We start from the raw sequence: 15,313 nt of genomic DNA on the forward strand, positions 1-15,313 counted from the left end.
GGAAATAACAAGTGCTGGCAAGGACGTGGAGAAACCAGCATCTTCTTACATTGCTAGTGAGAATGTAAGATGGTGCAATCACCGTGGAAAACAGTTTGGTGGTTCCACAAAAAGTTACACACAGAATTATCATATGACCCAGCAGTTCTACGTTTAAGTATATCCAAGAGAACTAAAACCATATATCCACACAAAAACTGACACACGAATATTAAAAGCAGCCACATATAATAGCTGACCCAAATGCCCATCAAGTGACGAACGGATAAATGAAATGTAGTCTATTATTCAGCCACTAAAAGGCATGAAGCGCTGACACCTGCTACAACATGAATGAATCCTGAAAACATTACACGAAGTGAAGAAGCCAGACTACACGAGGCAGATATTGTATGATTCCATTTATGTGAAATATCCAGAATACGCAAACCCACAGAGGCAGAAAGTAGATTGAAAGTAGGTTTCCAGGGGTTCACAGGGAGGGGGAAACGGGGGTGACTACTTAATGGGCACAAGGTTCCTCTCTGGAGTGATGAAAATATTCTGGAATGAAATGGTGTTGATGATTGTGAAACACTGTAAATATTCTTAAAACCACTGAATTGTGCCCTTTAAAATGATCAAAATGGTGAATTTTTTATGTGAATTTTATCTTAATTAAGAAAAAAATCACTAGAGGGCCTCATGGGTGGCTCAGTCAGTTAAGCTTCTGCCTTTGGCTCAGGTCATGATCCCAGGGTCCTGGGATCGAGTCCCACATTAAGCTCCCTGCTCAACAGGGAGCCTGCTTCTCCCTCTCCCACTGCTTGTGCTCTCTCTCAAATAAATAAATAAAATCTTTAAAAAAAGAAAAGAAAAAAATTACTAGAGAAGCTGGAAAGGAAGACATTAGATTCCTGTGCTCCTTCCCTAGAGATTCTGACTCCATGCATTTAAGGCAAGGCCAGCTATATAGGTATTTTTTAAATCTTCCCAATGAATTCTAACACATGGGTTGGGGAATCTCTGCTTTAGTGAGTAAATTCCTCTAGTGCCAGTGAGTTCAAAATTCATTCATTCACTAAATATTTATTAAAAGCCTACTATGTGTACGTCTTACTAGGTACCAGAGACCACAGCAGGGAGAAAACAAAGTCCCCTTCTCACGGCCTTTACATTCCTCATGGGGAGACAGAAAACAAACATAAAATACAATTTAATTTCCAAAAGCTTTCAATGAACACACAACTTCCTCACTTCTTTATTTATCCCCTTATTAATCAAGCACAGCTCTGGGCCAGCTAAATCATTAATATGATACAAGTGCCCTCAATGAAGAGGTGCATCCCCTTTATTAAATACACAGCTCAGTAGAGCCAGTGCCACTGGGAGGGGTCAGCTTGTCATGGAGTCCGCAACTTCAGACTGTCACGGAGGGCTTGACAATGAGACTACATTCCCAGACTTCAATATTAAGAAGTCAAAGCTCATTATTATCCTTTTCAAAACCAAAAAGTAGTAACAGACCCACCAGTTCTTGAGCACAAATATGCGCTATAAAAACAGAGATCAGCTTACCTGAGCAAAAGCCAAGTTCAGCACTGTTTCGGAGGCCAAGTACTGTAACCGGTACTCCTTGGAGAGGGCCAGAGCCTGCAGGAGCACAGGCAGCGCGATGGTGGGGGAGGAAGATCGCCAGTACAGCTCTGCCACAGACAGCAGGACACTGCCCACAAAGAGGAAGACATGGGATGAGACTATCCGGCACAAAGGACAAGCTACAGCAGATGCTAGAGAGACCTCCCTTACCTGATCACCATTTCTGTATTCCTGATTTTCTGACAATGAATCAACAATTTTTGTAAAAGCTTGTGCGCCTCTGACATTTGGTTCTGAGCCTGTAGTACAATCGCTTTCCTGACACAGAAACAAAATAAACACAAATGGTTACACTGATGTTTTACAAGTCAAGTTGCTTTCAGAGTTAGAGTCTCTATTTCCTCAATTAGACTGTGAACCTCCAACGGGGAAGAACTTTGCCTGATAAGATTTTTGTTAAAAGAGGAAAAAAAGTGTGTGTGTGTAAGCACATGTGTATACACCTACCCATACACACACATGCAAGAACAAAAAAAGTCTGGGATTATTGATATCAGAACATTAGTGATTATCTCTGGATGATACTTATTTTGTCCGTTTTACTCATCTGTTTTATTTTCTAATTTCCCGGAATAGGTAATAAATAGGAAAAAAAGTTTTTTCCTAAGCTAAAATTAATAAATTAATTTTAATTAAGCAAGTAAGAATAAAGGCATTTGAGAATTACTTCATCCTGGGTTGGAGTTTTCAAAGTCTCTTACCTGTACACGCCCTCTATGCTATTAAGAGCTGTGATTCCTGTAACGAGTGAATCAGCCAAATGGTACTTGCCATCATTCATTGCTCTGTCAAACTGTATTTTTTGATCACATAGCATCCATAACTAATAAGAAAAAAAAAAAAAACAAGAACAAAATAGCAAGGGTTCACCTCATTATTCAACAAAAATATAAAAATATTTCGGCTTGCTTAGTAAATATCCTTACAATTCATACACATTTTTTTGAGATTTAAAAAACTTTTTATAAATATTTCAAGGATGTGAAAAGCACTAAAATAAAAAAACACATGTGTGCCAACCACCAACTTTGTCAAATCACAACAATTCTGCTTTATTTGCTTCAGATACGATCACATACTATTGAAGTTCTTTGCAAATTCTATTCCCCTTTGTCCAGAGAAAGCACCTGATTTAATGTTTATCACTCCCATTCCTGTTTTTATACTTTTACAGCATATATTCTTTCCCTTTAACAATATATAGTATGACCCTGTATTTTTTTTTCCAATAAAAATTGAAAGGATTTTTGATTTCCAAGCTTTTTGAGAAAGCAAAGTCATTGCAACACAGCAGGACGTTAATAAATTTACAACAAGCCAAAGTAATTTTGTTACATAAATTAACCCATTTATTACAGGCTAGCAGTGTTTCAAATGGCAGAGCTTCTACCTGGTCTTTCATTTTCAATTCCTTCAGATGTTCCTGTGAGGGCAGAAGTGGTGCTATAGGTCCCGGCCACCACCACCTCCCCCCACACACCACCCCACCCCCGCCTGTGGTTTTCATGCAGGAACCACAGTGTCAGATCCCCACAGCTCGTCTTTTCATCTTGGTTTTGCCACACAAGGAGCAAGCGTACTTGGCGTGCTGGCTTATACCAGTCTTGTTCACCATTTTCCTGAGGGAGGCACCATAACGGGGTCCGGTGTTTACCGATGACTCCAACCTTGGTGCATTTAGCCATGTCGCCACAAACTAGGTCTGAGCCCAGAGAGCAATCTTGCACATTTTAAAATTTTGTATAAATACTATCATACCGTATGTATCCTTTGACAACTTGCTTTTAAGCTCAACATTATTTTTCTGGGACTTACACATGTTCATACAAGTAGCTCTAGTTTATCCTTTTCACTGATGAATAGTTTTCAATTACATGAATATGTGATAACTTATCTATTCGAGGTAGGATCACTTTTTCACTCTTCTGAACAATGCTGCAATCAACATTCTCATACATCTCTTCCGGTGCAAGGGTTTATCTCAGGTCTACAGCAAGCAGTGGGAACGTGGTTGTAGGATATATGCACCTTCATTTTTTTTTTTTTTTTTTAAGATTTTACTTATTTATTTGACAGAGAGAGACAGCGAGAGAGGGAACACAAGCAAGGGGAGTGTGAGAGGGAGAAGCAGGCTTCCAGCCGAGCAGGAAGCCCGATGTGGGACTCGATCCCAGGACCCTGGGATCACGCCCTGAGCTGAAGGCAGACGCTTAAAGGCTGAGCCACCCAGGCGCCCCTATGCACCTTCATTTTAATGTAGTGCCCATTCGTTCTCCCAACAGGTTATAACCGATTCCCACTCCCCCTTCCCAGGAGCACATGACATTACTTGTCAGTCCTCATCCTCACCAGCACTTGGTGCTGTCAGGTGTTTTACCTTTGGCCAATCTGATGGATATGAAATATCTCATTATTGTTTTCACTTGTATTTCCCTGATTGCCAGTCAAGCCGAGCATCTTCTTATGTATCTATTGGTCATATATGTTTCTTCTGGGAACTGTGAATTCTTTTTTTTTTTTAAACAGCTAGAACTATAACCAAAACTGTTCCATCGCATTAGCATTGCCACAGAACCACACTTAATTCTTTCTTCCCACATCACCCATAGGTGTTATCCCCTATCTTCTATTTTGTTTGCATACCACCTTTGCAGCTGGGACTCTGAGTTCAGATCACAGCCTGATGAAAGCGGCTGAGACCCCAGCACACTTTCAGTGGAGCCAACAACCATGGGAGTGGCAGCCTCAGGGACCAGCAGGAGGAGATTCCCAGGCCATGGTCTCTTATGATTTCAAATTCTCTAATCCATTAAAGACTAAACCTGGTAAGGGAAGGAACAATAAGGGACCCGGGTAACAGCTTTCTCAGCCCCATCAGAGACAGACATCAGTGCAATAAGGAACAGGGGGCCTGGGAGTGCTTTGTAAAATTAAATTCCTTCTGGGGACATCTTCCCAAAAGGTGATTTAATTCTGGGAGGAAAAGATTAGAGTTGCCAAATAAGGGACACAACACCAGACTGAGACCTAATTCTTCATCTATCCACGGACATGGATGATCCATACAGTTAGAGATATAAGGAATACTACCTTAAAACCAAGACAGGAAGAAAAAAAGTTCCCTAAATAAATCTTTAAATCTTTTATCCGAGTTTATTTCTCTGCCCTCTTGAACAGAGCTTACAGAGTCCTGTACGTACCTATATTCACCTCAATGCAGAGATGACACAGAAAGGAACCAAGACACAAGAAACTGAGGGGAGACCCTAAAATATTCTGCTTTGACAACAATACAGTAAAAACGGTCTCTGTGGAAATAAATCCAATGCCATGCAAAAAGCAGATTACCTGGGCATGCTGACTATTAGGCGGGAATCGCTCCTTCAAGTGCTTTAACACTTCCGAAGCTGCAGCAAAACAGCCCTAAGTAGAAACACACGATTTAATGAGCACACCTGTGTTGAAACCACACCTGGTACACCACTCACAGGATGTCACTATGATTCACCTGTTCGTGGTGCTGTATCCTGGAAGGCATGAGCCACAAACTGTCACACATCAAGGGGTCATTTTTTTTTTAGGTTCTAGTGTATTTTATTTGTTCATTAAAAATTTTTTTTAATTACACATGTAATGCATGTTCACTCTAGGAAAAAAACTTACAAAATAAATGTAAACAATAAGAAAAGACCAATTCCAATCTCACCAAAGATAATCACAGGAATGTTTTGGCACATATCCTTCTAAACTTCTCTTATGCACATAAATAAAAACATACATGTTTTCTAAAAACAGGTATACATGCTATTTCTGTAAATTGCCTATAACACTGTGTACTACATGGTAGGAACTCAATAATATTTTTTGAATGAATCAATCTTTCCAGTGCTCACAAATACAAAGCTATATCATCACAGTATGTCATTAGGTAAATAAACTATGACACATCAAAATAACCTCCTGGTGTGGGATAGTTTGTTTCTAATTTTGCCCATTTTAAGAAGGCTACAGTGAATATCTTGGTGCAGATACCTTTGCATAGTTGTCCACTTGTCCAATCATTTCCTCAGGATAAGACCTCTGAAGTAAAACTGGCTGGTCAAATTGCAGGCACTCCGAAGCCCTCTGATATAAATTACTAAATTACCCTCCGGAGATGTGCCGAGAACTTTCATACCAGCACTCTATGCCTTTCTTCCACCACAATATTTAAGGACTGCCTATTTGACTGGTGAAACTAGTATTTCACTGCATTAATTTGAATTTCTTGAATGACTAGATTGAAAATTTTTTCACGTTTTTGGGTCATTTATGTTTTTTATGTGAATATACGTTCATGTCTTTTTTTATACCCTTATGTCGTTGGAATGTTTCTTACTGACTCCAAAAGCTTTTTAATTTGTCCCAATCCTTTGATTAGGTGAAATGTCTTCTACCTATATAGAAGTTCAATTAGACTGCAAGTGGACTTTTATTTGAAGTGAATTAAGTGGAAATTACATTGAATTATAACAAAAGGTCAATAATCTTTTTATTCTTATGAATTTTAACTGGCCAACCTTCCCAATTATTTTCACGACTGCCACAGTGAGTTGGGCATGTGGACCCAGATGGGTTGTCAACCCTTTAGGACAAGTAGAGAGACACACACTGCAGTACTCCCCAAACATTCCCACTGTGACCTGCCCCTCCTGAGGCTGGGAGAGGAATGATACCAGATGGTCTAGAATTACACATAAAGAACAAGGGGGTTCACTGTCTTAGTGCTCCCTCTGGGTTTCAGAAGGAAGGTCAGACACAGAAATTCAGACCTTACTACTTCTTTGTAGGTTCACCCACACCCCAAGTTACTGCCACACCAAAGTGCAGCACCCAGTTTATTTGGAGATCAATTTCAGAACACAATCCGAAGCACACACAAAGGAAATAAAGGAGCAAATGGCGATGCATGATAAAGCTGCCTTCTCCACCGTTGGCCAACCTTAATTTCCCAGGGGCCTATCTAACCTGTACAATTAAAAATGTGACAATCATCAGCCCTGTGGGTACAGCTACCTGGTTGATGTTCTAGCACTAGAAAGGTCTTGCGAAGGCAGGTTAAAGAAAGGGGGAGAAGGGACTGAATTGAAACCAAGAGGCCACTGCCTATCTCTTCACAGTGCAATTCTAGGGCTTCCCAACACATCCTGGCCACTGGAGCCAGGCAACGATGTGGTCAGCAGCTTCTTCAATGAGCCCGGGGATATAAGGGAGGTGGAGACGGATATACTAATACAGGTCCAAAAAGCAGGACATATCTCCCAGGAAAAATCAGAGAACTCTAATAACTGGCGGTGGAGAAAGTTTCAAGGACTGAGTATCGAGCCAAGACCAAGATTTTTATAAAGTAGCTTTTCAGTCGAACAGGGAAAAAAAAGATCATTTCTACCCTACGCAACTCAAAGAGAACTGAAAGGAAGTTATCCACTTTAAGGTTGGGGTCAGTGGGGAGAATCTGACTTCAAAAAGCCACATGGGGAAACTTAAAGTGAATTGTACAGCATGTGAATTTTATCTCAATAAAGTTGTTGGGGGGAGAAAAGTCGCACGAAGCTCACACCAAATACCTAACTGAAGGTTCACGGACTCATCCATTACCAAATGTTCCACTTAACCACAGTACCAGGAAAGGAAAAGAGGAGACGTTAGAGGTTCCAGTGCCAATAAAAGGGAAAAAAAAAACCAAGAAAGTGATGAGCGTGCAGATTCCTGGGGGAAAGCAAACAGCGAGTGCAGCTGGCTGCTGTTCTGACGTCAGGAAGCGTGGGCGATGCTTCCCAGGTGCAGGAAGAGGGCAGCTGATGAAGGTGCATGTGGAACCCAGCCAGAGCCCATCCATCCCCTTTGTCTCCACAGATACCTAAAGGATTGTCAAATGCTAAAATAAAGTACATTTAGGAGAGGGAAGTATTTATAGACTTCTGAAAGGGGTGGACACCAGCCAAAGAGCTTCAGGCTGCAGATCAGGGGATACTGAGTGCCATGATACAACCTAACAGTAATCTAACAGTAATGGACACCACAGAGAAGTGGAGGAAAGCTATATGATCAGGGAAATGCACTTACAGCCAAGGCAGGGTTTAGTGAGCTAGAGGGCTCGGGTAAGGTTTCCCTGACTTCTTTTCTATGAAAGAAGATATTTTGGAGCAAGGGAGAAAGAAAGCCTAGAACAGCATAAGAGACCCTTTAATCAATCTCCTACAAAGAGAATCATGTAAAATTACTCGGGCTGTAAGTCAAGGTTACATCCAACTCCCACGGTCCCTTTTTAGAGTCAATCAGACTTGTGTTGGAGACTTAACATTAACTGGTGTGGCCTTCCCGTATCCTATAAGCATACACAGCTCTACTAGCTTGAATTGCAAAGACTCCTTTTTATTCCATTTGCTACATGGAAATAGCTGACCTCTTATTCCCTCTGTCAATGCAAAGAGATCCCAAGTTCAATAAATTTTATAGACTCCACACCCCGCCCATTTACACCGATGGGATTTCACCCTTTCAGCGCCCCCTGCATCCAACCAGGCCTGTCCAAGACACAGCCAGGGCTTTTCTCAAGCAGCAGAGGGAGGACATGGCTCCCAAAGCGCGCAGGCCCAGCTACCTGCCTACCTGCTCTGCGTGCAGCTCTGCGAGATGGCAGAGGGCGACGGCAAACGACTCCGTGTTGTTTTGCTGCACGCCCGCGTTCACGGACTCCAGGCTGTTCATGCTCAGCAACATCTGGGCCTGCTGCAGTGCCATAGTGCTGGGTGAGGAGATGGACAGGAATTCCCTTCAGTCAAGAGACCCAGGCTGCCCCTCAGCCACACCCCACAACTCTCTTGACTGGAAATGGAAGGAAATAAAGTCCCTCTGCAGGCTCTGGCTTAGCGGGAGCGGCTGTGTCCCACTGTCAGCTCTCCCACCCTCAGCACAAGGAAAGCAGAAACGCACCCTGGGTGTGCAGCCCCGAAGGAAACATGTGGTGATTATGGCACAACCGGGAGCTCCAAGCTCCAGACCCCTTGACTGCCTCTAATTTCCCTGTGGTCACAGTGTGTTAATTCGTTTTCACGGATAAATTCAGACCTGATGCCATCCTGGCACCAGCTGCCCTGGCCATGTAAGCAGCCGCCAGTGTCTGCAGCTGTCTCAGAGCGCATTATGCCAAAAAATGATCTCAAGTATACACAAGACCGGTAAAGTAGGCACTTCCTTTCATTACTGAATTCCTAGAATAGCAGATTATCTAGGTAGAAGGTGGAGCAGTGACAGGGCTCCAGGTTCAGAAGGGTACTTCCAAGCTAAAGGAGGCCAAATGGAAAATTAAACTTGAGACCAGAGATACTCCAGAGAACACACCCTGGTTAACAGGGAAGGTCACCCTGAGCAACTGTGGCCCCAGCCTGCCGTGGACAGGAAGAGAGATCCCGATCTTGGATCACAGGGGCATAGTGCTTGGAGTCACAGGACACGGGTTTGAGTCTTGGCTCTATCACCTGCTAACGACATTAGTGATCTTGGGTGTGAACCTTGGTTTTCACATCCTGGAATGGAGCCCGCCCACCAGTTACCTCACAGGGTATTTGGGAGGAGCAAGTACGAATGAGCATTGGAAAGAACTTTACAAAGTCTGTGCGAAGTACAAAGTGTTCTAAAACTATAAGCATTTCCTTTAATCCCCTGCAGGAACAACTTTCATCAAAGGGCAAAATGACTTGTCTGTTTGGCCTTTCATAGAACCAGTTTGCTAGCTTCTGTTCATCTCTGGAAGGATTCATGCCCTTACGGCCTTGAAAGTCGGCTTGAAGACCCACCTGCGGCCATAGAGTCTCCAGATGGCCGTTTTCTGTGCAATGCTGATATCGATGAGCTCTGACAGGCTGTGTTTCCAGTGTAGGAGGTCAGAGTCCTTTAGGGCATCCATCAGTTTGTTTGCTGTCTTCCCAGCAAAAGCCCTCTGCTGAACTAAGGACTGTATTCCCAGAGAGGCGAGGTACTAAGGGGACAGACATACATACCCATGACTCAAGGTATAGATTACATGACGGAATTGTTCACTCTTCAGAAATTTGGCATATTTCGCATTTTAGCACACGCAAACCGACAGCATTATTTAAAAGGAAAGTACCTACAGCCTGACTCTAACCCATATGGAATGTGTTCCTGAAAAACTGGGCCTGGCAGAAAGGCAGAGGGTATGCTGAGAAGAGCCAGGGCCCTGACATAAAATGCGCCTGGACTTAAACACTGTCTCTGCCACTTGTTCTGTGAGTCAAGGCCAGTTAGCTTCCTAACCAAGCCTCTAACTTCCTCATCTGTAAAATGGGCATCAACTCTATCATAAAGAATTATTGTAAGAATTAAAATAACAGTATGTGGGGCAGTTGGTTGGCTCAGTTGGTTAAACATCTGCCTTCAGCTCAGGTCATGATCTCAGAATCCTGGGATGGAGTCCCGTGCTGGGCTCTGTGCTCGGTGGCAGGGAGTTCGCTTCTTCCTCTCCCTCTGCCCCTCCCCCTGCTCATGTGAGAGAGCTCTCTCCCAAATAAATAAATAAAATCTTAAATAAATAAATACAAAACAAAACAGTATGTGTCAAACAGTGCTGGACACATTATGGAGTAGGAGATTTTTTATTTCCCTTTTTAATTTTTTTTTTAAGATTTTATTTTTAAGTAATCTCTACACCCAATGTGGGGCTCAAAATTACAATCCTAAAATCAAGAGTCACATGTTCTACCAACTGAGCCAGCCAGGCGCCCCTGGAGTAGGAAACTTTTTAAGGGATGACTATTACGAGCATAATTATCTTTTCATTAACTTCTGATATAATTTTCAAAGGCGAAAGCACAACTTAAAAAAGTCAGCTTAGGGGCGCGTGGGTGACTCAGTCCATTAAATGTCTGATTCTTGGTTTCAGCTCAGGTAGTGATCTCAGGATCGTGATCTCAGGGTCGTAAGATCCAAGCCCTGTGTCAGGCTCCACACTCGGTGGGGAGTCTGCTGAAGGATTCTCTCTCTCTCTCTCCCCTCAGCCTCTCTCCCCCACTAAAATAAATAAATAAATCTTTAAAAAAAAAAGCTTAAATCCAAAATAAAAATTGTACTTACGAAATCATTTATTTTAAGGGAAAACTTACTTTGTCATTATGATCAATTCTGTACATGTAAGTGTCCTTTCCCAAAAATGAATCAAACAATTTACAGACTTTAAAAAGCATATACAATGTGACAACAATGTGTCAATGTGTCAACTCAATTTTTTTTTTTTTAAGTAGGCTCCCCACCCAGTGTGGAGCCCAGCGTGGGGCTTGAACTTAAGACCCTAAGATCAAGATCTGAGCTGAGATCGAGGCAGATGCTAAACCGACTGAGCGACCCAGGCGCCCCTTCCATTTTTAAAAAGCATACACAATAAGTTATTACACATATTACTTTCAGTTTTCCTGGACCTTGCCGTAAACTTTATGAGACAGAATATTTAAGCAGTCCCACTGCCTATGGTGCAGTTTTCAGCAGATGTTTTTGAGACAGAATAAGGTTCTGTGAGCAACAGTAATCTAGATTCTGATAGTCATTACTACTACATACGAGAAGACTAAGCCCTCTCACTGCCCCTCAGTATTTGTCACCAAGGACTATAATTCAGGTCCTTCCCTGTCACTTAAAGTAAGAAAAGACAAATATACCTGTCAGGTTTACTGATTCCTGGTTTTGTTTACTTTTAAAACACGGATCAGACTGGTTCTGTAAAGGGCCAGGTAGTAAATAATTTGTTTTGCAGACCACATTTGGTCTCCGTCACATATTCTTCTTTGTTGTTTTTTCCCCCCAACTACTTAAAAATGTAAAACCCATTCTTAGCTTTAGGGCCATATATAAGCAGGCAGCAAGCCAGATTCGGCCCATGGGCTATAGTCTGCCAGTCCCTGGTTTAAAAATAAGCCTTTCCTGAAATTTTTCTAAGTAAATATGTGGAAGTCAATGTTGATCAATGAACTAAACTAGGATCTCATCAAATTGATCAATGGAACTTTTATAGATGTTATTAAGATAAAGGGAGCAGAGAGAAATCTATCAAACAGAACTTCGTGGTTTGATTAACAGTAAAGGTCATATGAAACCACCAAGAATGAAACCACACCATTTACTTAAATAATCTCACAGGAAGATGAGCCTTACCGGTAACCCAAAATGTACTGCCTTCTTCACAGAGTGTTCTAGCAGAACATAGCTGTCGGATCTCTTCTGCCCCAGCACATAAAGCCAGCTCTGGTAAGAGAAATCATCAAAATATATCCTAACGATGATAACGGTTAATGTTCTATTGAAATATCAGCACGGTTGTAAGAAAGACTTAACAAGAGACAAGATAAATCCTCTAAAGTCCTCTTTCACGAAGTATGAACCTACATGAAAACCAGTGAACGCATTAAAAATGTGTTAAGACTAAGCTAAACAGCCACTGGTCTTCACCTCTGACAGCAGTGAGTGGCAAGTATCCCCTAAAAAAACATGAAGCTCCCATATGGCCTTTAGTTGAGAAATCGAGATTCTCAGGGAATGTTAAATAAATTCTGTGTTCTACTTGTGCTTGGTGTTTATGCTTTCACGGGATGATGTCTCATCCCGTTACTAACTGTTGCATATACCTTTTTGTTAATGCCAATATTTAATGTGGTAGTTTTGGATTAAAATTTGTAGCCAAAAAATGCCCCCCAAAGCAAAACAGAGATCATGAATTAAGAAATATAATAACAATGGATTGTCTTTCCTGAATTCCTATAACCACCTAACTAGTTTCCCTTCACTGCTAAGGGCCTTCCAACTGCAAAAAGACCCAATTTGAACAGGGCCTTTCAAAGGCCAACTCAACCCAGGGGCAGAACTCCTGAGACAGGAGGAGGCGGCTCACCAAGCAATGCTGGAGACACACATGATCGTTGGACTCCTGGGCAATCCTAATCGCCTCCTGCAGGGCGAGCTCTGCCTGCTGACTAGAGACAGACCGAACATTAATAACACATTAACAATCACAAACATGTCCAAGCAACGTAACAGGAAGGCATCTGTACAGTAATTCATCTGCATAGAGGCCTCTGGATTGGAAGTCATTAACAATGAGCTTATTCCAGCAGCAAGAAACATTAGCAGTAGAGACACAGAACAGGTCCTTTCTAAGGTGATTTCTACTAAAAAGGGCAAGAAGGCATGGCTCTTCTTGATCTCTGCTCCTAAGATTTTTATTTTAGTTGTCTACCCCTGGGAGGAGGGGCAAGTATAGGATACATTTCACTTTTCACTGCATTCCCTTCCCCATTATGTGAATTGTTTTTTTTTTACAATGGCATTTGATACTTTTGTATTTTTCAAAACTAGTTTTAAAAGGTATTTTGAGGATACTCACTTCTGAGATTGTTTTTCTGCTGACTCGGCTCCCTCCATCTGGGATGTCTCCCTTAATCTCAAATTCTGCGGAAATTGAGCCAATATCCTTGGCCCCACTCAGCTCTCACCTCTAAAAACACCCACAGAAATGCTATCTGTAACCTACCTTGCAGTGCTTAATTAAATACTACTGTGTATCACCTTCTACTTATTTAATCTGTGTTAATTTTATTTCTTCAAATAGTTTATAAGCCTGTGGAGGGTGAGCTCTTAAATTTTGGGTTTCCCAGTGCCAAGTCACAGAAAGAAGTGCAGGGTTACAGAAGACCTCAAAATCAAATCAGAAATTCTATGGGTATCACTTATTTAGGAGAAATTTACATAAAGAATTTTCTTTAAAATAGCGTTAGACTCAAAATAAAAAGGGGGGGGGCGCCTGTGCAGCTCAGTCCGTTAAGCGTCTGCCTTCGGCTCAGGTCATGATCCCGGAGTCCTCAGATCAAACCCTGCATCGGGCTCCCTGCTCAGCGGAGAGCCTGCTTCTCCCTCTGTCTGCTGCTCTGCCACACTCGTGCACTCGCTCTCTGTCTCTGTCAAATAAATAAAATCTTAAAAAAAAAAATTAGCATTAGCCTCACACGATCCATTTTAACTGGGGAGAGCTGGATTGTCCCTCGATAACCGCTGATTTGAATAAAGAAGTCAGATACATTTTTACCTATTTTACATTTCTTTTAAATTCCTTTCAATGCTAAGATGCAATAGGACATAAGTTACTTGAGGACAGGAAGCATATCATCACACACAGGCCTTCAACAAATATCAGTTGGTTTAACTTTATTGAATATCTGAAGACCAAATAAATAATGTTAAGTTTAAAAAAAAAAAAAAAGGCTTTGGGGGGAACTGTATAGATAGTACGCTGAAAGTAAAGAGAGATTACTTTTCCCAGGGAGGAGGAAAAGTTAGATCTACCAAATGGTAGGTTCCCAGGCAGATTAAGACTGCTTTAAATCTCTATTCAAATATCAAGTTAGTAGAGGTTAGGGAGGGCTGACTTGCTACCTTATTATTTAAACAGAAGCTCACAAATTGAAGGAGTGATCTGTGCATATATCTGGAGGAGTGTCCCTTATGAAAACAAAGCACTCCCCAACCCTCTATCCTCATCTATCACCTTTATGTATTATGTTTAGTGTTGTTTACTGTCTATCTCCTCCACTGTAAGCTCCATGAGAACAGAGGGTTTTTCCCTCTTTTTTTACTGCTGTACCCTCAGCGCCTAACACAGTGCCTAGTACACAGCAGGTGCTCAATAAACAACTACACTAACTTTCAAGAAATCTTCACAATCCCATAAGCTACGTGACCAAGACTTATACAGGCCACAGCTCCAGGACTAGAATCAAAGAAGCATGGACCTGAGTAAATTAATTAGCAATTAATGTGATGCAGTTAGCTGCCTCTCCTATTATAAATATACAAATTCTATACATCAACAGATTATTTGTATTTAGAAGCCTGGATACAAATTTCTAAACCCTAGGAAAAGCTGTTTTGAACACAGAAATCAGTTAGTGGTAAATACTACAAATGATATTGCTATTTATGAGAATATAAAAAAACGAAAGGTTCTGATTAAGAGGTCGTTACAGCTGGGCAGACAAAAAGAAGCTGACGATCAAAAGATAACATGGAATCTCATAAAATCATGGAGTTTGGAGTAGACCTGAACCTGAGTCCAACTATCAATCTGATGCTTGAATGCCCTTACTTACACCTGATCTAGGCTTGAGTACCTCGTTGACCCTTCCTTAGAGGTTCCATGTGGGACCACCTTCCTTATCATTGGCAAAAGCACAGCCCTTCCCTTGCACTTCCCTGCTCTTGTTCTTCGCCAGGAATTACACCCTCGGTCACCTAGGTAAGCTTTCTTCACATGACCTTTACAATGTGAAGATGCCAAACACGTGCTTGGTGAAATCATTTTCTCTCTAGGCTCACCATTCTCATCTCCTTCCCACACTGTTTATATGACATGGCTTTGAATGCCTACAAGGAGACTGTTCCCCACACAAGCTCCAGCCTGTCTATGTCCCTTTTAAAATGTGACAATCAGAAATCCATTAACACACCCTACAGTCTCTATTCAAAAATGCCTGTAGCAGACACCACATTTCTCTCAAAGGGGGAAAAGCCACAGATGGGTGGGGGGAGACCCTTTCAATTAATAATCCTCTACCCTTTCACCCTTATTCACATT

At 41.7% G+C, this 15,313-nt stretch overlaps 1 protein-coding gene across 3 annotated transcripts in view; it reads right to left on the reverse strand.

Annotated features, from left to right (window-relative positions):
* The window catches only part of ANAPC5 (anaphase promoting complex subunit 5), a 40,102-nt gene that overhangs the window by 7,088 nt on the left and 17,701 nt on the right, over nucleotides 1-15,313 (reverse strand). For all 3 annotated transcript variants that reach the window (XM_045777289.2, XM_087857383.1, XM_045777303.2), the window contains 8 exons: nucleotides 12,578-12,659; nucleotides 11,845-11,934; nucleotides 9,477-9,658; nucleotides 8,290-8,425; nucleotides 4,987-5,061; nucleotides 2,340-2,461; nucleotides 1,789-1,896; nucleotides 1,558-1,705 (listed from right to left, as the gene is read on the reverse strand). In XM_045777289.2, the coding sequence (XP_045633245.1) occupies nucleotides 1,558-1,705; nucleotides 1,789-1,896; nucleotides 2,340-2,461; nucleotides 4,987-5,061; nucleotides 8,290-8,425; nucleotides 9,477-9,658; nucleotides 11,845-11,934; nucleotides 12,578-12,659 (943 nt within the window). The remainder of the gene's footprint in view (nucleotides 1-1,557; nucleotides 1,706-1,788; nucleotides 1,897-2,339; nucleotides 2,462-4,986; nucleotides 5,062-8,289; nucleotides 8,426-9,476; nucleotides 9,659-11,844; nucleotides 11,935-12,577; nucleotides 12,660-15,313) is intronic.

Source organism: Ursus americanus, chromosome 30, assembly GCF_024610735.1.
Source record: "Ursus americanus isolate L20-20 chromosome 30, mUrsAme1.1.p, whole genome shotgun sequence".
Taxonomy (NCBI): domain Eukaryota; kingdom Metazoa; phylum Chordata; class Mammalia; order Carnivora; family Ursidae; genus Ursus; species Ursus americanus.